General features: G+C 37.8%; 1 protein-coding gene across 1 annotated transcript; it reads left to right on the top strand.

Moving 5' to 3' along the window:
* The first annotated feature begins 3,066 nt into the window (after nucleotides 1–3,066).
* Nucleotides 3,067–22,700, top strand: LOC149109500 (neural cell adhesion molecule 1-like). The gene is made up of 6 exons (XM_089293726.1): nucleotides 3,067–3,454; nucleotides 5,612–5,854; nucleotides 6,385–6,396; nucleotides 9,767–10,045; nucleotides 19,440–19,682; nucleotides 22,450–22,700. The coding sequence occupies exons 1-6, from the start codon at nucleotides 3,067–3,069 to the stop codon at nucleotides 22,698–22,700; spliced, it is 1,416 nt and encodes a 471-aa protein (XP_089149852.1).
* The last annotated feature ends 547 nt before the right edge of the window (nucleotides 22,701–23,247 follow it).

Here is a 23,247-nt window from a genome sequence, read left to right as displayed (position 1 = left end):
GCCGTTTTTGACTTAGATACAGTGGTGATCATATGTGTCGAACGAGGGTCACAGATTCATGGTATTCGACCGTTAACTAAGTTGACAGTTGGCGATGTACATCGGACGTTATGTAAACAAAAGTAAACTTCTGCTTTATGTGCGACGAATGGTGATAGAGACACGTCAAATCGGCTTTGGACCTGCCTTTTACAGCAAATAAGGTTAGAACATTTCGAAATTATCAGCTGTGTCTATTTCAACTTAACATAGGTCAAGTCATGTGGCGCATGCTAAAATATACGTCTAACCCGTAAATTGAAATTTGACGACGGATGGTCAAATATTTGCATTTTTGACGTACTTTGAAAAGCTCCCGCGTCGCTCACAATCATTTGCCCGAAGAAATTTTTACAGGAATCTGTAGACCATCCTTCTGCAATTCAACCACCAGAAGCTTGGTCCATTTGAAGGTTTCGCACATGGTGAAAATTAATTATATTCACGAAGTACTTTTAAGTGAATGAAATACATGTCTTCCAAATTTAATTATTGTGCACCCAAAAAGACAACGCAACATTCCCTAAAATCAACCCAGTACACATTTAAACATTGCACAAAAATATTTGAGTGTTTTGAAGACGGAAGAATGATGTGGTTTTGCATCCGAGGCTCTCAAACTTGTTTAATAAAATGGTGCGTCAAATGACGATTTTAACGGAAGTTGGTAATTTGCATATTTCTTTGAAATAAAAAGATATTTTGCCAAAAAAACTATCCAGTAGTTTTTGTCATGTCCTAGCCTATCTACCATAAGAATATGAGCGAAATCGAATTTTCGACCCTTGCCGCGAAATTAAGAATTTGTCTGATTTTTACGGGCAGGCGCTCTTAAGTACTTTTACTGCTAGAAACATATTTATGCCAATATTATATATTTTTTCCTCGCTCTTGCCTCGTGTCCACGTGGCGTAAGTCACGTGGACACGAGGTAATAGTGGGAATCGCACATTCCTGTGTAAGAAATTCCTGTGTAATCATTCTTTGCGTTCCTAATGTACGATTCCTGTGAAGATAGATAGGTAGATACACACATGTATAATGGTGATTCTGGATCAAGGAGATCCGTTTTCATTTCGCGTCTCGCTTTGCTCTCCACGAATTAGAACAAACCTGCCTTGAGTCCAGAATCACCATTATACATGTGTGTGTAACTCGCTTCGCTCGCCGGCTCGGCTCGCCTCGGTGACAACAATTTAGCCAGTATTTGTCGAACCCTTTACCTAATCTCGGTCTTATAAGTCGCTTCGCTTTGCTCGAGCATGATTTTTGATCCAGAATTTTTTCCAATTGAACAATCTGCCTGCTTTAGTATAAAGCAACCATGGCCGCGTCAAGGTTTTCGTCTGATGTGTTAGAGATGTTTTACGGTCCTATCTCGCCCGAAGAGAACGCGAGGCTACAGCAACCGTTAAGGCCCAGATGTCGCACACCCATTTGAAAACTTGCCCGCGCTAAAAATATCAATTGAATGTTTGCAAGTATCTTGTATTACGATGGCGGATATTATCAATCAGTCAGCTGAAGAGGAACTTGCATTGCGCTTGGATAACGACGACATTAAAAAAACATCTATAATCTTTCAACATATGAACTTGCATTGGGCTTGGTTAACGACATTTGTTATTATAGTGGAAGGTTTTTAATACCACTGTGTCATAATTTGGGTCAAATTTTTATGAAAACGTCTGAAGAACAAAAAGAAAAAATTATATAACAAATATTCGATCGTTTTTTATATCTTCATGTTTGTCAAAAGATGAAGATGAAGACCAAAATGATCTTACTGAAGAGAAACCTATCGAGGAAATAGCCAACGGGATTACTAATTCATTAGAGATGTTTGGGAAAGCCATTTTACTTCTATACTATTTCAAACAACGCAACAGTTTGGCGTAGGGTACAATATGTAAGGCAGGGCTCAATTATTGACCTGTCGATGTCAGTTAGGTTTTCTGTCTTTAGAGCAGGTTTGACACTTTTTAGAATACTCACATACTTATTCTTAGTATCTCAGACTCTTGCTACTTGTTAACAAACTGTTTAGGACAGACTAATGTTTTCTAGCTGCATTTTGTTGGCTGCACTTTTATTGGTGCCAAAATTCTTTACCGGATGAATTACGTTAAATGACAATCCTCAAGGAATTTATAAATGCTGTAAGAGAGCTAAATGTGTGATGTACAGTTTTCTATGATTCATTGTTCGTAATAATTTTAAGATTTAGGACTGTTTATTGTTTATTCATTGATATAGTAGAATGTTAGTCATTAATTAATCATGTATGTTTTTTTTTTATATATTTTACATATTTTTCTCGGCATATTAGCACGGCTGTATTGCTAGGGGCCTAATCAGCCTCATCAACCCGAATTGAAATAAAGTTACTCACTTACCTACTTACCTACTTACCTACTTACCTACTGACCTACTGACCTACGGACCTACGGACCCACTGACCCACTGACCCACTGACCCACTGACCCACTGACCCACTGACCCACTGACCCACTGACCCACTGACCCACTGACCCACTGACCCACTGACCCACTGACCCACTGACCCACTGACCCACTGACCCACTGACCCACTGACCCACTGACCCACTGACCCACTGACCCACTGACCCACTGACCCACTGACCCACTGACCCACTGACCCACTGACCCACTGACCCACTGACCCACTGACCCACTGACCCACTGACCCACTGACCCACTGACCCACTGACCCACTGACCCACTGACCCACTGACCCACTGACCCACTGACCCACTGACCCACTGACCCACTGACCCACTGACCTACTGACCTACTGACCTACTGACCTACTGACCTACTGACCTACTTACCTGTCTAAAAGGGTATGGAGTTTTACAGAATATTCCAGGCATCTAGTAAATAAGCCGGAAACTAATACGAATATATGTAACTGGAAATTAGCTGACATAAATCATCATAATTTCGCATGAATAAAGGCTACCGTAGTTACTGACACTGAAACAATATCTCACAGAGGCTTTTTTGATGTGGACAGCTCCTCCACCAGCTTGGAATCAAACTAACGCAGGAACTACCCTTGCTGTCATTCAAACTGCTGTTCATCAAGTGCGGAATGGAAATACTAATGAGGTTCTGAGGTGGAATTACACATTGTTATCCGGTCAAAAACTAGCACTGACCACATTTTCCATTGGTGATGGCAGCGCTCAAAACGACATTGGGTTAGTAATCAGTCCAGGCCCTTCTGGAGCCCCATTTAATAAGTTCAAAGACCGATTCAGCATTTACAGCACGGGTCAGTTTTCTAATTTGACAATAAACAAGGTGACTGAACAGGAGAGTGCTACTTTCCAGTGCAAGGTGCAAGTTGAAGGGGATTTATGGGCATACAACATACGAGTTGAGGTTACAGGTAAGAATTTACAGTAAGATTCTTGGGCCATTAATTAACATACATGTAGTTGGTTTTCTTTCATCCACGTACTTGCCTTTGGAGTGCTTTCATCCCGCGAGGGACAAGAAAGCCTTCATAGGAGGCGAGGTTATGCGCTATACTAGAAATAGTTCCATGTTTAAGGCTTTTAGCCTAACACGTGAGAAATTCTAGAAGAATTCAGGTTTCTACTTCCTTTCTTTAGGAAAAGGAAAATATAACAGAGCTAACTAGCTTTCTAGAAGAGACAAGTCACGCAATGTAAAATATGTAGTCTTCAAATCTACATTTAACTGTTGTCATAATAACATTTACCGGGTTATCCAGAAACACTGATTTACCAGATTTAGACTTCATCGCTTTATTTCCAGGGTTATTTATAATTTTACCACAATTGCTACTAATCTCGCAATCTGATTGGCTAATTTGCCGTTGCCGATAAGAGTCCAGGCAACTCTGCTTGCGTCAATGTGCACGCAATGCCTTTTTCAGCTCGCGCTCTGAAAAATCATTTTCTTTGACGTTGATATTTTGGTAAAAAACAAATCGAAATGTGGTTTAGCGTGGTCTGTACTCTTGTCGACAACGATATGCGTCATCACGGTGGTCAAAATTTGTTGTGGACTCACGAGGCGCAGCCTTGTGAGTCCACAACGTTTTGACCACTGCGTGACGCGTAGCGTTAGCGATAAGAGTACAGACCACGCTAAACCACATTCTATTTGTTAAATCTACAACTATTTTGGGGGCTATACGAGTTTCATCAGACACAAAGAAACTTGTCTATTGCCACAATTGTAACTTTTTCTTCGAATATTTTCGGATTAGAACATATTTTTTTCGTCTTTAAAACAATCATCTCTGAGAAATGCGCGCTTAGCCATTCTTTTTTTTAAAATTGCGATAGCCCTTGTTATAATATTCGTTTTCCACCTAGTCCTAAATCGCGGAAAAGACCTTTGCACTAAGTAGTCGCCGTCCTTAAGTGGAAGGAGTTAGTAGGCCTCTCATAGTAAGGTAGCGCCCTGTTGCGCCGGTTGTGGTCCTCGCAAAATTATAGTCACCCTTGAAGTTTGGCTTCTTTTCTACCAACGCCTTGGATGACGGCATAGTCTTACGATACATTGAGGACTTGAAAGTTTGCTAAGTGGCTGACAATATAGCTTCCAACATTTTCCAGCACATCTTTAATACACCAGCACGATTAATGCGATGAGACTAGAAACAAGGAAACGAACAAACATTGGTGTACCAGTTACGATCATTTTCTTACCATTACAAGTTACCACGGAAACGGTACGATCTACAACAACCTTTACTTAATACAAAACGAGCTTATCCGACTCGTTTTTGAGTTAGAAGCATTTAAAGCTAAAATTAAGGGTTTATAATGTGTTATGCTGTTGCTTTGGTAACTGTTTGTGTCACAAAAGGTGTCCTAACTTGTTTACCAATGATTGGGCATTTATCTGATACCACTATTATGGCATCAACTGAAATAAAGAGGTAGCATTGATCCATCAAAGATTCTGGAAATCGTCAAGATTGAATACGTACTGCTTTTATCAATCCAGTTATGTTTTCAGATCTCTCACACCTCTCCGTTGTTGTTGGCCAGCTGAACGATGGACTATATGTACGAGATTGGAGTAATTGAAAGCGTAAGCACTAGAATTGAAAATTCGAGCTCCAAGTCATACTCTTCCGCTGATCTTATGGTTCCTATCATGTCTCTCTCCCTCTCATGGTCACTTCTTTGATCCTTCCGCCTACGAATGATTTTATTTAAAAGGAGAGGGACAAATGAATCTCCACTACGAAGATGTGAAAACTATTACTTTTGACATCGACCGTGAAATTATAATGATGTTTGACTGTTGGAAGTGAGAAATCGATGTAGGAAACCATGACTATCCTTACCCGTATCTTTAGCTGTACTTAGATCTACTTAGACCGTTATTTCGTGTGTAAACAATAGCTGAGACCTCCTTGATCATCTCCTTGATCATCAAGATTTCCCCATACAGACCTCGTGCTCGGTTAATATAATTAGAGCTAATTATTAACTAAATAAATAATTAATAAAAATAACTTTACCCTTTGACAAGATGAACCCTTAGTACATTGTCCTGTTAGATCCAGCAGACATCACTCATATCTCAGGAAACCAAACAGCGAATGAAAATGAGGAAGTGACGCTGAACTGTTCAGCAAAAGGTATGCCAAAACCAAGTATTACCTGGACAAGGGTTTCTGACAACAGTCCTGTGTCCTTTCCTTTAACCATCACTGGTAAAAAGGATGAAGGAGGCTACAGATGTACTGCTGACAATGGTATTGGTAATCCAGCAAGACAAGTTGTCTACGTTGTTGTTGAAAGTGAGTAAACCGATTTTTTTAAATTCACACATAAAAATAAAAATAGCAGTTTACATAATTTTCTGTGTCTCTGATAAAATTTACTTTTGGTGCATTACTCTACGGTACAAACTCATATTGAGTGCCTAGTTGTTACAAAGAAAGTTTGATGAAGACTGCAAAGTTGCTCAAACTAAGAACTGCTTTTAGTTGCCATCCGTCTTTCTCTCAACATTTCACTTTCATTCTGCCGCTTTTTGACTCTTAAGTTGATGAAACATTGCCTATGATTATGTTACAGGTACATATGAATGTCTTTTTACCCGCCGATTACGTGTGCATATTTAAGAATTTAGCAATTGAGTAGCTTCCTACCAAACAATAAGTCCGCAAAGTGTACTTGTGTGGGTTTAGATTTACTTTTATTTCATTCAGTTGGAGTGCTAGTTTTAAACGTTAGTATTCGGGAGTTAAAGTACTACAAGTGAATAGGCCATCACTAGAAAGATAAAGGTATAAATTTAAATAAATAAGGTAATATTGATTATTAGGTGTCAACATAGGTGAGTTGTTATTAATTTGTTCACAGATATCAAATTAACTTGCACATGTACTGTCAAGAGGGTTTGCTGCAATATCTAAGCCAGTTACATAATAAAGTCAGCAACTGAGAATTCAACAGTTGGTCCGAAATAGACACCTTGTCAATGGGGTCAATTCCACTGACGTTCTGAATACGTTTTGTCATGACTGGAAAGAAATGTTGTCACGTGGAATAAGAATGATCAATTTGCAAACAGGAAGTAGGTTCTTTTGTTGATTGCCAGCTCTAAGATGATGCAAAATGTGATAAAATTTTACTGTAAATGCGGTAAAAATATATATAAAAAAAAACACATTGTTCATATAGTTTGCATGATTCCTTTGATAGATGAAGATCCTTGTGATGTTAAAAGTATATGTTGATGATTGACTAGTAGTTTACATAATAATTTCTGGATAGCAAAGTGCATCCATTTTTGTTTCTGGATTCAACATTAATCTTCAAGTGGCTGTTAGCATACAGTTGTGTAAAGAGTTGTGTAATAGAGCTTCCAACGTCTCACGTGAAAAGTATACAGTACAGGTTTATCAGCCGGAACTTGATAAAAAGTCAAATGCTACCTGACAAACATCAAAATTATGTCTAAAGGAGTGTTCCACATTGCTCAGTGTGCTTCACCCTGGTTTACTAGGTTCTTATGCTCCCATGACCTGGTACAGATGTGTACGTCTCATTGTAGGTGTTATAACTGTTTTGTCAAACCCAATACTACTTTGATCGGTTGGATCTGTTTCAAAATACAATAAGATCATAACATATTTTTTATCATGCTATTCACAGTGGGAAGTTAATAAATTAAATTTTATTTGATGAACACAATGCAACTGTTATCAGCTTTTTTAGGATAATTTCTTGTACACACATTCATTCACTGTAATCACATTCCTGGTCGTGTTGAACTTGTTGCATATCAGCTTGACAACCACAAATCAAAACATGTGCAGGACACCTTTCATTTTGAAAGGACAAGTGCGTGTTTGTGAGCAAGACAATTGCACTGACCAAAGTGTATCTCCCAAATGAAAGGGGTATCCCATGCAAATCCTCGAAGTTAAATTAAAAATATGTCAAAGCTGTGCTCTGACGTCTTTAAAACTGTAACAAACAACAATTGTAGTAACAATGATGTAATACATCAAGCATGAAAGACCGTGTTTAACCACATTTCCAAATATGGAGAAGAGTCTTTAAGATATAACACACAGCTGAGAATTTTTGACAAAATTTGAGGTTTTGGAAATGTGTTGGAATGTGGTCTTCGGTGTTTGACACACTATATACACAAGTACACCTATCTTCTCAATTGAGACTAGAACTAAGGAGAAAAAGGCGACTTAAAATTACAACATCTATGTCAAATAAGATCAGATATCCAAACACCATCACAGTTATGATTTACATTGTTTAAACTTGATGAGTTATTGATGAGTTTGAAAAAATTATTTGAAAATGCTTCTGCAAGTGAATTTTTAAGAGATATTGGGCATTGTTTGATGTCAAGAGTAAAAATATGACACAATGTATTAAATTGCATTACGTTGCATTGAACGGTACGTTCTCGCAAAAACCGAAACTCTTCCTGGAATATTAGTTAACCTCATTGTAACAGTTAACAGCAAATACACATTCTCTGTGCAGAATTTATATTTTGTAGAACTGTATAGGCTCGATCCAATAAGCCTATTCTGAGCACAGTGTCTTCTATTTGATGGTAAATTTTAACCATAATCAAGTAAACATAATTTGCAACACACTGCTTACCAACGTTTTCACCAAAGTGTGTTTCTGTCAGTTCCTTGACTCGTGGCCAGCAGACACAGTGGTTGTTGGATTAGTGTTATTGAATACTGCAGAGCCTGGATTGTTCTCCACATCATTCACTTCCCCTTACAAGCAATGGGATGTAGACAAAATGTAGCCCATCATTACTGTTTATGTCCAGAAAGCGAAAGCGAATACTCCTCCCGTGCAATCCACACTGAACACGAGCCGAGCCTGGATAAGTTAATGGCTTGCGTGAGAAAAACAAATCTTGTATCGCCGAAGAAATTCTCTCACGAAGATCTAACTGAAATAACAAGGAGAACACAGTTCTCGAGGGCAGTGCGGGAAAAAAAATATATATATATAACAAAAACGAGGCAAAGCAATTTGGAAATGGAAAATAACTTACTTTGACTCGCGACGGTAAGCTGTCGAAAAATATCTGAAATATTACAAGTACACAGCAATGGCCACCGTATCGAACGATCACGTCATATAGCCTACTCAATTCCTCCCAGAAAATCTCGCGATACGCGACACGTAGACACATAAATTCCGCCGACGGTAGCATAGTGTAGGCTGAAGCCCCCAGAAATATGAAGTGAAGAACATCAAGAGGGACCTGAAGGTCAATAACTCGACCTAAATTTTTCTATACGGACCTACCTTACTTCCAGAATATTATTATACACCTATTTCAATTTAATAGAATCTAATATGTTTTACATATTTTGATTTCACTCTATCACTGGCTGTGGGTAGATTAATCTCAGTTTAGAATAAATTACAGAATAAATGAATGTTGAAAGAGTTTCAGTTGAATATTATCTGGAGTGAAACAAAACTGACGTCGTCATGTCTAGAACATAATGTAGAGAACAGAATATAATCCTATCAAAACATGGGTAAATAGTAGATTCCTAATATTTATTACATTTATATAGATTCTTCTTAGGCAGCTTTATTACAAGTTGCCTTATTACATATTTCTGCTAAATAAGTCAAAGTCTTTGTCATGCGCCTTTCCAAAAGGACTTATGGAGTGACGCTATCAGCGCAACTATACACTCTACCAAAACAACAGCCCTTGATGAGAGAGTCCCAAAAGCGTCGCTCTGTGATTATGTTTCTGGTTGGCTTGCTCACCAAATGTTTTGGTTGAATGTTTCGTTACTCCCAATAACGCGGCCGATAATATTCAACTGAAACAGTTCTAACAGCTTGTAGGTGAGTTGTCTTTCCGCGGCCAGATCCGTTTTTTGGGTCACAAACCGTCATTCTTTTCATTCTAAAACTTTTGTCCAAAGCCGTTTTTGCTACGCTTTTTCGGGTTGGTCCTAAAAAAGCATTAGTCGTTCTTTTTCTCCCTCTTTGTCGTTTTACTAGCATTCTCCTGGCGCTCTTGTTTGAACTATTCTTCCTTTTAGTTGGGTTCTATAACCGAAATGACAGTACACTTATTGTTAAACTTCAAATTAATAACATTGAACTACATGACATTTCTGCAGGATAGCATAAGTTACATGAACATAAGTTATACTTACATTATTTCTCTTTGTGTTTAGACTATCATCCAATAGACACAAATCTGAAGGCTTCTTTTGTTGGCAACTCAATTGTTGTGAATACATCCTTCAACATCACTTGCAGTGCACAAGCCAACCCACCTGCAAAATATCGATTCTACAAAGACCAAGACAATTTTGTTAATGACACAACTGGAAGTGATATCTCAGTTATTACAACTTCAGTGAGTGAAAGAAGAAAGCAGGTGAACTACAGCTGCACTCCATTTAATGATTTTGGTGATGGACGTAGAGATGGGTTAAGCCTGACAGTGTTACGTAAGTATGTAATATCTATAGCTATCCCATCTATAGCTATCCCATGTTTTTACCAAAATACCATAAGCCAGCTCAGGAAAGCCATTTACTTAAACAAAGAAATTCACCCTTACTTGACGTCTAGAGATGAGAACTGTTGGATAAACTGATTTGCGTGAGTACGCAGTTAGCTACAGTTGCAATTCAGCCTGCAAACGCTTTTGCTAAAGCGTTAAGTTTAATACTGTTATAGTTGAATGACGACAGTTTCCAAAATTTTTCAGCAGGGACCTCGCAGGAGGAGGGGCTGGGGACTTTAACTTTGGATAAATACAAAAACTCCTTAAAGAACTACGAAGATCTTCTTCTGGACTGGATTACTTACCTTGTCGGAAAACTAAAGTCCAAAATACATGGAATGATTTAGAATTTAGAATCGTACAGCGGCTGCTTTCCCACAAAGATAATAGGGAGTTTAAGAAGCTATGATGGCGACGCCGAAGAAAACTTCGATTAAAAAATGAATTAATATTTTACCTAAGGATCTCGCGATACTCTAAAGTGATTTACTTTGTTTATCACTGTCAAATCTATCACGAAACTGAATCTGGGACAAAGTGATAAATTTGAAATAGAAATTTAAAATATTAGCCGTTGTGGCTCACGTTCCTCAGACGACGCAGAGTTTGGTCATTTCGCGTTGTTGTTTTGAAGAGGACGGCGAAGAAATGTACCACGAATTATAACGCACGTGCACAGCCATTGTTCTGCTCATTAAAAACTTTCGTTTAGCGACGTTGCCGTTGCCGTTGCCGTCGTGGCTTTCTTAAACTCCCTAATAATCCTAATACAGAAGACAAAAGTGTCAACCGATAGTGGTAAACTGGATGTTAATGTCGTGGCGAAAATGTAGGAAACGACGTAAATTTCAAATCATTCCTCGATACGACTCTAGTAAAAACTCAGTGGCAGGAACAGTGCTGACACTGCAAACGCAAACACGAAGGTATTGAAATCGAAACTGGAGAACAATCAGTTCCAATGAAAACACTAAACTACTACAGGCAAATATGCTTTGCATCCACTGACGCGATGGCTAATGCTCGTGACCACTTAAGATGATTCCACTGAAATAGAACCTGCACTGAGATTTTTGTGAAACTTTGCCTATTGATTGCTTATATTATAGGAACTAAAATTCTGAAATAAAAATGAGGGGTCCACATGTTCGTTTAGGAGCAACAGCACCTTGTTTATACCCATATAAATCCTTATAATAGCACCATGATTGTAGTCACGATTGCTTGCTAAATTCACGTTTCCGACGATTGCGTTTTGTTCTACACTGAGAATTGGTCCATATTTATTTTACACAGAGAAATTTATTACTCAATTCAAAATAACAAAAAAATGATAGGCCACCACGCTCGTTTTCGAGAAAATGGTGATTTACCTCTATGGCGAGGTCCAGCTGTAAACAAAAAGCCGCCATTTTTTAATGCGCGCGCGCTAATCACGCGTGAAATTATGCGCAGTAAGGGTGCGCAATGCAATACTGGGGAATGACCTCTATATTTGTACATTTGTTGATCTCTTGTCTATTAAGAGGCTGTCTCTGTAAAAACCGACCACTGAGTTTACCTCGAAAATTCGATTTTTCTCATAAGCTGGGATTTCGAAGCCCTTACCTAGTCAATCACTAAAATGAGTTTTATTTGATTAAAAATTCTAATTGAACTTTTCTGGGATTGATTGAAGTTCGGTCCGCTCGACACAAGTTGCATGCCTGCCGAAACTGCAAAAAAAATAGCACATATTGCCGGCGCTCTAAAAAAATTAATATTCGCTCAAAAGTCCTAATTCTTTTTTTCCGCTATAGATATATCATAGCAGTTTGCTTAGCCATGTTGCAGTTATAATTCAATATTGTTCCTTCAACGGTCAAAAGAAGATTTTCTACCCGTTAACTCGAGTTTTCAACCAAACACGAAAATAGCTCTACTAGCCCTACTTTGAAGGCACGTTTTAAAAATGTGGCACCTGTTTGAAACTGCTGAACTACATGAATAGAAAGTATAAATGGCCCTTGATTTAACGCAATAATAAAACTTGTCTGCACACTAGGTTTTCAAAACTAACGACTGCTTAAAGCTCAGGAAATTTTGAAACTATTCCAGTGAGTAACTAAGATACTCGCCTTCGTAAAGTGCTCCGATTAATTCACGTAAATCTCTTACCTGGCTTCAAGATTAGAGTTGTGGTCCTTTGTAGCGATCCTTGAAACCTAGGTAGCATTAAAACTGTCAGCTTTTCCTTCCAGCGGTGGGTTTGTATACAAGGTACATATATACGTTCCCAATCTTCCCGTGAGTATCACGGGAATCAAGATGATGTGACACTCACGGGAAGACTGGGAACTAAAACACCTGTTGTAAACACAAAATGGCCGTGGCGTTCATCAATCCTTCCTTGGATCCCCGGATCACCGTTTACTGCTCATAGATGTATGTGTACCGAGAGTTGTCCAAAAGAGTGCTTCTACAAGCCGCTCAAGAGGACTCTACATGATTAAACCGGCTTCGAGGAAAACAATGGTCAGTAAAACAAAGAACATCGAAGTATGTGATCGTCACGCTCGACAAAGGTGAGGAACGTATAAATGTGCCTTGTATACAAACCTACCGCTGGAAGGAAAAGAAAAGAAAAGCTGGCAGTTAATCCAAGCTGCCCATGTGCGCACTGTTCATATATTGACTGACAGGAACAGGGATGTAATCATACTGTATATAGCTGCTACTTGAACACCACTGAACATACAAAAACATATCAATTATAATTTGTAACCAACAGATGACATTCCTTTCATTGATATACAGTGTACTTCATTGTTAGTTTACTGAGTGTCTACAGTAGTAAATCAAATGCTAGGGGGATGGTACCAAAACTTTCACAGTGGCAGGCTCTGCCCTGAGATGCAAAGCAAACATAATATAAAGATTTAGCAAAGCTTAAAAGGGGAGCTCCTGGGCCGGGTTGTTCAAAGCCCGATTAAACTAACCCAAAATAGGCGAGAATTTTGATTTGAGTTTTGAAACTTTACGGTGGAGTTTTCCCCTTCTGTTGTTTGGCCTTCTGTTTTGAGTTTCAATTATCTCAAGGTCCTCAAAATATACAAAAAGCAGTGAAAAACATTTGTATACAAGAAAAATTATACTTCGGTTAACTTTTATAATCCTGGGTTAACGTTAACCGACTTCCGAACAACCCGGCCAGCAAGTTAACCTAACATGAGCCCGCGATCTAATCGAAAACCCAGCACTTCATCAGCGGTTAACTTCAAAAAAGCAGGTGGCCTCGATGAGCTCTAAACTTGAGCCCGCGATATGGTCACGTGATACTGGTCAGCGAATACCTTGTTTTGACATATCAATTGACGATAACATGGATGTCCAATATCAAAGAGTTGCGCTACAAACCGAGGGTGCATGTCTCTGTCAACGTATTAGCTGGAGTATGGCCGCCATGTTGGGCAACTCCGCCGCCGCCGCCGCCGCCGCCGCCGCCGTCGTCGTCGTCGTGCGTACGCGCCCCCGAGCAATACCGCTAACCATGAACACCATGAGAAAATTTATTCATGGGTTTCTTTTTCTTTCCCATATGAGTATGGGGCTCCGCTTGGTGGCCCTTCGGGCCGCCGGAGCTCCGCTATAACTGTTGTGAACTTGGCGACTTGCTTTCGAGAGCACATGCAATTTGGTTTAAATAAGACACTGGAATATTGCAGTACAACAATGTGCACAGTCCCAATCAAAGGGCCATCCAGGCTGAAAATCAGACTTTGTCAGGATAAATACTGATGTTCTTGTTGACTTAATCTGAATGTGCAGTTCCAGAAGATATTCACACCCACCACCCATTCATGGCCAGTCATTAGAAATTCCAAAGTAACAGGAGGAGAGAGCCCTTAAAGAAAAAAAAACTCTCTGTGGGGTATGAATCTTTTCTTGAAAAAAAAAAATGTCTGAGAAATAATTAATTACAAAATAATGTTTAAGAGCCACTGCCTGTAAATATGGAGAATCCGACGACAGGTCAGAAAATTCGGATTTTTTTTATTGCGTCAAAAAGACCCTTTTGGTGAAGTATGGCTGGTTTGCAGTGTCACGCCATCAAAAATAAAATCATAACCATTCAATAAATTAAGTCAAGAAGCTGGGATATGAAAGATGATTAACATATAAACAACTTCGCCAAGATTTATAGAGCTTTGTACGGAGTCGCCATGTTTGTGCCCCTCGGAGGGACACAAACATGGCGGCCGTAAAGTAACAGAAACATCTGTCATTGAGTTTTGCCATTGAAACGAAAAGTTATTACTCTAGAGCTCCGACAAATTGAAATTAATACTTTTTCTAGAGCAACAACTGTTAAGTTAGCAAAAACTTGAGCAATAACTCATCCTTTTGACCATTCGAGAGCCTTATCGGGCCGCCATTTTAATGTCACACAACACATAAACTTGGAAATTTAAATGTGCCCTATTTCAAAATGAGGAACCCTGTCGAGCTTAAACGCTGCAAAACATCAAGTTATTAAAGGGTCTCACATCTGATGAAACTAAAACTTCAGAAGGATTGGTAATTTCTTATTTTGGAAAATGATAACGTCATATGAAAAGCGGCGATTATCAGAAATATACTTTCAAAGTTCCAGCGACTTCACATTTTTGTGAAGTCTAGGAAAGCTCGAAATACCGCTCAATCAACCAACATGGCCGATGGAATTTATGCAAAATTGCACATTTTCAATAGGCCAGTACAGAAAGAAGGGAACTTGCCTGGATTTCATATTCACACAGTTTGTAATGTACACTTTAATCATTCCTCTGAGCTAAAAGTCATCTTGAAGTAAATATGTTTTGTCTACTTCTTGGCCGTTTGAAAAATACAACTATCGCAATTTAATTTACATGTAGAATTTCAACTGACTTTAGAGGGTCATAACTCTTCTAGAATACGAATCTCTCAACAAATAAAAGGTTCTAAAGGAAGAGCTATGCTATAGGTATACCATATCTAAATGGCTAGTTTGGTCCGTGACAATTAAGCGCACTAGACAAAAAACTATAAAGAGTATTTTGACCAATTGCGCCTTTTTTGGACGAGCGAAAATAAGAATTTGTCTCGTTTTTACAGGCAGGCACTCTTAAAAGTTTAACGAAGTGGAGTACATACCTTATATTTGTATCATGCATGATTTAAGAGTGACCTTAAGGACAGGATACAATTCACCCCTCCCTTTAATAGGAACTGAAATCAAAGATTTTCTAGGGGAGCATGGCTTCAGATCCACCCAGTTGGCTCGCGTTTAGGCATTCTGTTTAAGACCGTGGACGGTCGTATTGAATACCTAATTAAAATGCCTGGTGCAGATGTCATAGCCACATGCATTGGCACTACTAAACTTCAACAAGCTTAGCTTATTGTAAATCGTAACTGCCGTAAGTTACTAGTGTAAAAAAAATGTGTTTCGTTAACAACACAAGAAATTAGATTTAGGAGATTAAAATATGTTTTCCCACGATTCTTGGATGTAAGAATTTTCTATCAAGGTAGGTATACTACAAAAAAAGCCATATTTTGCTCGCCAAAAAGAAGATATTGTACTTGTACCCTCCGAACAAACAAATAAATTCTACAGTTCAGGCCGTCCGTAGTGTGGTAGATATGAATCTCGTTATACTTTGCAGTCTGACAGATTTGTTTCACTATTTTGTCAATTCTTTTCGTTTTCCTGTTTTGGCTTTTCATTGTAAATAGATCCACATTTCCAGCTTGTGCATCCAGTGCTTCTCCGTTTATTACATTTACATTGCGTTACATCCTGCCAGCAGTTGAGTTTTTCGCACTTCCAGTATATATGTTTATTTCGCTATTCTTGGCCTATGTTATGATATTTTAGTGCTATGTTATCGACGTTTGGGCTGTCTTAATCAGGAGTCGTTCCATATTTTGGAAAATTTGAAAGTTTTTGGTCTTCCTCTGTGGTGTTATCTTTTCGATGTTTCTTCATATTTTAGAGCTTTCATAGCACTTTATACTTTAAACGTTCATATACCGTTACTCTTACCATCTTTTTGTTTCTCCTGAAACCTTGGTACGCTTGTGAATTGCTAGTCTTATAATATATCTTTTCCATTAGTGTTTCTCTTTATAGAATAATTATTATTATTACATAATAATTATAATTACTATGTTGTTTGACAAAAGTTTTTTCTGCTTGCCTTTTCCTTTTGATACCACTGGTCTCACGGCTTGTAACTATGGGGCGCCGTTTGTAAATTTATTATTTAGACCGAATTTATGCCATTTTCCCCTTATTTATAAATAATTGGAAATGCCACAAAATTTGTTTATAAATAAGACACAAGAACTTGTCCGTTGATATGTAAATAATTATTTTAGGTACTTCCTGATTTATAAATAATCTTTTACCATAGAGTTATTATATATAAATAACAAACTAAACAACCTCAATTGTTTATAAATCAGGTCATCTCTAAAATAGTTATTTACATATCATAAAGTTTGTAAATCCCATTATTTATAAATAAATTACTTCGCCGGGAGTGTAAATTCATTATTTAGAAATAATAAATTTCACCTCGCCGAGTGTAAATTTATTATTTATAAATAATGAACTTCACTGAGTGTGTAAATTCATTATTTAGAAATAATGAATTTCACCTCGCCGAGTGTAAATTTATTATTTATAAATAATGAACTTCACTGAGTGTGTAAATTCATTATTTAGAAATAATGAATTTCACCTCGCCGAGTGTAAATTTATTATTTATAAATAATGAACTTCACTGAGTGTGTAAATTCATTATTTAGAAATAATAAATTTCACCTCGCCGACTGTAAATTTATTATTTATAAATAATGAACTTCATTGAGTGTGTAAATTCATTATTTAGAAATAATGAAGTTTCACCTCGCCGACTGTAAATTTATCATTTAGAAATACTGAATTTAACCGTGTGTGTAAATTTATTATTTAGAAATTCATTATTTAGAAATAATGAAGTTTCATCTCGCCGAGTGTAAATTTATTACTTAGAAACAATGAACTTCACTGAATATGTAAATTCATTATTTGGAAATAATGAAAGTATGAATGGCTGACCCAGCCTCTCTTGCCCGATCGATTTCGGAGGTTGTTTCTCGCGATATAAGTGAGACAGTTAATGCTGCCCTTGCTCAGGTAGGTATGCAGCCTGAAATTCAGCAGTGGCGGATCTGGATGAGGGGCCCGGGGGCCCGTTCCCCCCACCCCACCCCACGCCTCAAATATCTATTATGTCGTTCTTATTCACTCAACAATTCAGCAGCTCACACTGCAACAGGAACAAGTACTCAAAGGCCGAGGTAACAGGTAAATTTTAAGAAAAGAAACTGCTGCACGAAGAAAGTAAAAATCGCTTGGCGTGTTAAGTGAAAGGTCTGATTTCTATTGAAATAGACCTTTTTCGCTTGGGCGGTTTGTTGTTCCATTACAGACCACGTGATATTCTCTAGAGAATTGTTTTTTTATTCATCTAAAAATTATTTTTTCATATACGCGCAACTATTTGAAAATTTGAAAGGAAGAATTCTCAAGAGTATCATCACATGGTCTGAAATGGGGCAACAAACCGCCCAGTCGAAAAAGGTCTATTCAACAATGGTTTAAACGTAAATTAATTTAGCTTTCTACGTGTACGATCTTTGGACTTGCCTGGAATAGACATGTCTAGCCGTGACTTGATCAAGCCAAACAAAGTGTGTCACACAGCTATCCGTCCAAAGGTCACAAATGTCACAAAGAATTTAACCTGCGAGCAGGCTCACGTTTGAGTCAAACGCGCGAGTGACGAAGAGGAATAGCGATCGGCGGGAAAGAGACGCCAAGAAGTGACTTTCTCCTCTTGCGGCTTCGCCCGTCGATTTCTCGCTCTCAGCTACGCCGAGCGCGTTTGTGCTCCAACGTGGGCCTGTTCGCAGGCTACAAAAAATTATTTAAGCAAGTAAATACATTATTCGATTTCCCGATTTTAAAAGCTCTGCATTTTGTTCATGCAGCAATTTCTTGTCTTAAAATTTACCTGTTACCTCGGCCTTTGACTAGTTGTTGTCGTTGTCGTTGTCGTTGTCGTTGTCGTTGTTCCTGTTGCAGTGTGAGCTGCCGAATTGTTGAGTGAATAAGAACTACACAATAGATATTTGAAGCGTGATTCTCGTTTAAACGCAATAATTCACAATAAGGGGAGGGGGGGGGGGGAGCCTCCCCTAGATCTGTCACTGTTGAATTTCAGGTTGCATACCTACCTGAGCAAGGGCAGCATTAACTGTCTCACTTATAGCGCGAGAAACAACCTCCGAAATCGATCGGGCAAGAGACGCTGGGTCAGCCTTTCATACTTTCATTATTTCTAAATAATGAATTTACACACTCAGTGAAGTTCATTATTTCTAAGTAATAAATTTACACTCGGCGAGATGAAACTTCATTATTTCTAAATAATGAATTTCTAAATAATAAATTTACACACACGGTTAAATTCATTATTTCTAAATGATAAATTTACAGTCGGCGAGATGAAACTTCATTATTTCTAAATAATGAATTTACACACTCAATGAAGTTCATTATTTATAAATAATAAATTTACAGTCGGCGAGGTGAAATTTATTATTTCTAAATAATGAATTTACACACTCAGTGAAGTTCATTATTTATAAATAATAAATTTACACTCGGCGAGGTGAAATTCATTATTTCTAAATAATGAATTTACACACTCAGTGAAGTTCATTATTTATAAATAATAAATTTACACTCGGCGAGGTGAAATTTATTATTTCTAAATAATGAATTTACACTCCCGGCGAAGTAATTTATTTATAAATAATGGGATTTACAAACTTTATGATATGTAAATAACTATTTTAGAGATGACCTGATTTGTAAATAATTGAGGTTGTTTAGTTTGTTATTTATATATAATAACTCTATGGTAAAAGATTATTTATAAATCAGGACGTACCTAAAATAACTATTTACATATCAACGGACAAGTTCTTGTGTCTTATTTATAAACAAATTTTGTGGCATTTCCAATTATTTATAAATAAGGGGAAAATGGCATAAATTCGGTCTAAATAATAAATTTACAAACGGCGCCCCATATGTAACCTGTAAAACTAGTCTACAACGTTTCTCTCTTTAAGTCATTCAGAGAAAGTGTAGTTATCGAATAGGAAATCCTCTCAGATCTCCAAATAGCAATTTTAAAAGATGCACATTGTTTAAAATAATTTGTGCGAGTATTAATATTCTTGATATTACCCTTATTGCCTTTATCTCTTCATAGATGCTCCAACCGTCCTCAACATCTCTAGCAATAACACAGTGAACGAAAGTGACTCAGTGACTCTAGTATGTACAGCGGATGGTAATCCAACACCAAATATTACCTGGACAAGAGTTTCTGACAACAGTTCTGTGTCCTTTCCTTTGACCATCACTGGTAAACAGGATGAAGGAGGCTACAGGTGCACTGCTGAGAATGGTGTGGGGAGTCCAGACAGTGTGGTTACATTCATTAACGTTCAATGTAGGTCTTACAAAAATACTGATTTCACATGAGATTTATGGAGCACAAGTTATTTGACATTACGAGTTATATTGAAGTAGCAGTGATGTTTTCAACAATTTAGCCTTTAAATACGTCCTGGCCCTTTAGACACAAGGCTCCCCAAATCTTCAAATTTCCACTGGTGCTTAATTTAATGACAGGTTCACACAAAGTTGTACTCTTATCATGATCAAATAGTGAGCATTTTAATTATTGTATTGTTTTGCAGTTCGCAGGATTATTTTATGACATGGCACATTATTATTATCTTTCTGAATCTTTTGCATGCTTATAAAATACAGCAACAGATCAGATGACAGTAAGCTAGAGCGTTATGCACCCCATACGTGTACTGGTTGTAATTCTTTCGAAGCAGTCCTTTTGGTTTCCCTCTCTATGACAAACTATCGACAGGACGAAACAAACATACAAAAGGAAAAAATCTCGTCATCTGACTTTAGTTATTTTTGGGGAGTATTTATGCGATATTTTCCGGTTTGGGTGTTTTAAACTGTTGCCTTTACATGTGAGCCAATGTTTATCTTTATACATTATCCAAACTTTTAAATAGGGACCATTCAACCTATGGTTTCTAACAAAAATCACTGCTTGAAGATTCATGTGCGCAATACCTACTACCTATTCTTTTAAAGGGATCAGAGCTGGTGCACATCCTCCCTATAAATCCACTATTATTTGTATACATGAACTCTGTAGACTAGGCACTCCAAATTGTTGCATTGGTTTCTTACTTTTTAGTGCTAAAAAGCGCTAGTCGGTCCATGTCACATACGTCTAGATAGAAAACTAACGACACGCGGTTGGACTCCGCTTAATCGAACTCGGTTATTCCTAACCATCTACTTTCTGCACTGGTTTTTATTTCCCTTGACCTAAAATTAAGCCTGTCTATTTTGAGGTCCATTGGTCGAGTTGAGAGGTTAATATCATCATAAGATCATGCAACCTTTTTCACATTTTCACAGAGCCGAAACGCTACAATCTGGTGTTTTGATAACACTGTAGTCTTGCGCACAGTATAATTGACTTCGTCCCTGGGTGCTCTTCTCTGGCCCCAAGTCGATAAAACTACATTTCCTGCTATTATGTTGATTATGTAACTATTTAATTATTGTTTTTCTTATGTTTAATGCTGACTCATTACTTCTGGTTATGGGCCCTCTTCTTTGAACTATTTTCCCTTTTGGTTAGTTTATATAACCGAAATTTAAGGACACTTACTGTTAAACTTCAAATAAATAAAATTGAACTACATGACATTTCTACAGGATGGCATAATTTACGTGTACAAAAGTAATACTTACATTGTTTCTCTTTGAGTTTAGACTATCGTCCAATAGAGACAAATCTGAGGACTTCTTTGAGCGACAGGTCAGTTGTAGTTAATACATCCTTCAGCATCACTTGCAGCTCGAAGGCCAACCCACCTGCAAAGTATCGATTCTACAAAAACCAGGACAATTTTGTTAATGACACAACTGGCAGTGACGTCTCGGTGATCTCAACGTCTTTCAATGAAAGAGTGAAGCAGGCGAACTATCGTTGCACTCCGTTCAATGACTTTGGTAATGGACCTACAGAAGTTATAACTGTTACAGTGTTATGTAAGTACACAACATAATTGCTATCCTCTTTCTGTAGTTGAGTGCCGTCACTCGACAATCCACCTATAATCGTGGGTATAACTCTGGCATTTTCCCAATAGGACTACACTACTCCCTATTTAAACTAAGAAAACACGACTCTTGCATTTTCCAGTGAGAATACACTACTATCTAACAAATATACCGAAATACATTAACATTGATTAATGAATGATGTCTTTTAAGGTTAATGTTTTCTTTTTGAAGATTCACCTGATGCTACAACCCTCAAAACAGTTTCTAGTAACACTACATTACTTCATGACAGTATTGTGACTTTGAACTGCGAAGCAGACGCCAGTCCTGAAGCTGAGTATCATTTCTATTTTAATGGCAAGTCTATTGGTAACAGTGCTTCAGGTGTGTTTAATGTCACAGTTGAAGCAGATGGAGTGTACACTTGTGTTCCTGTAAACACAGTTGGCACAGGAGACAATGCTACTGTCGGCATCACTGTTGTTGGTAAATCATGCAATACAATAAAAATTATTTTCTTTTTTATTAGGGTTTGAGGACAACTTGGACCATTTGTCTCGTAAATAGGAAAGTTGACGCCTTTCATATTTGCCCAATATGTTCTGAAGCTTGGTGGAATGAAATCCTGTAGACTCTGTAGCGCCAAGTTACAACTTCGATCGAAACTTTGCTGCGTCAAGCAGCACTTTTTACTGTTTACATATCTCGTAAACTGAGAAACCTTTCGTTTCATTATTTGATATGTATTGTAATTGATTTTGGTTTTGAAAGTAAAACAGCTAATGGCTATCTCCAAAGATAAGGCAGCCGAGTGCCTGGTAGTTTTCGCTGTCCTTTCAGTCTTTGAGTAAATAATTGGAAGGATTGCTGTTGGCTTCAAAACCCTAATGATAAAAATATCGTAAAATCTTATAATCTGCATATAAGTCCATATCCTCAGAAATCTCGGAAAATGATGTTCTTGATATTTTGCCTGATATTTGTGGTCCAGTAGTCAGACAGAATTTCAAACCGTGCAGTAAGTACGTAATTAATGACAGTACTTTACACAATTTTCAGTTTCTTTGCATTTGATCAAATTGACTTGAAGTACTTTTTTCTACCAGATCCAGCAGACATCACTCATATTTCTGGAAATCAAACAGTAAATGAAACAGATGTAGTGACACTCAACTGTTCAGCAAAAGGTATGCCAACACCAAGTATTACCTGGACAAGAGTTTCTGACAACAGTTCTGTGTCCTTTTCTTTGACCATCACTGGTAAACAGGATGAAGGAGGCTACAGGTGTACTGCTGACAATGGTATTGGTAATCCAGCAATCCAAGTTGTCTACGTTGTTGTTGAAAGTGAGTAAACAAAACATCAGTTTACATAATTTTCTGTTTCTCTATTGTAGAAGATCTTATTGAGTGCATATTTGTTACAAAGGAAGTTCGATGAAAACTGCAAAGCTGCCATGAGTGAGAACTGCTTTTAGTTGTTGTCCGTCTTTCCCTCAACATTTCACTCCCGTTTTGCTTTTGTTTTACTCTTTGGTTGATTAAACACTGCCTGCATGTAACATTTAGTTGTGCGTTGCATTATTTATCCTGCAATGATTGCTCGTACATATTTTAGAAATCAGCCGTTTAGTCGCTTTCTGATTTAAAGGAGAAGCTCACTCTAAAAAACTGTTTTTCTTTTGTCAACGCAAATAAAAATCTCGCACCAAGTTTAGCTACTCACCGAAGTCTCAACTTTTAAAGTGCAGGTTTCCCTTATGAAATTCATCTCCAAAGAAGCCTGAGTACTCAGCAGCTAGGCCGCGTTTTCTTGACGTCATTCCGTCTAAGCTTCCGCCAAGCCTTTTAAGGACGATGCCTACTTTCATAGTGCCCACACGTTGTGTGCATCACGCAAGG

This window comes from Orbicella faveolata, unplaced genomic scaffold, assembly GCF_042242905.1.
Source record: "Orbicella faveolata isolate gen_17 unplaced genomic scaffold, um_ofav_v1 contig_25, whole genome shotgun sequence".
NCBI lineage: Eukaryota > Metazoa > Cnidaria > Anthozoa > Scleractinia > Merulinidae > Orbicella > Orbicella faveolata.
The sequence above is the reverse complement of the archived record's forward strand: the minus strand, read 5'-3'. Positions and strand labels throughout refer to the sequence as shown.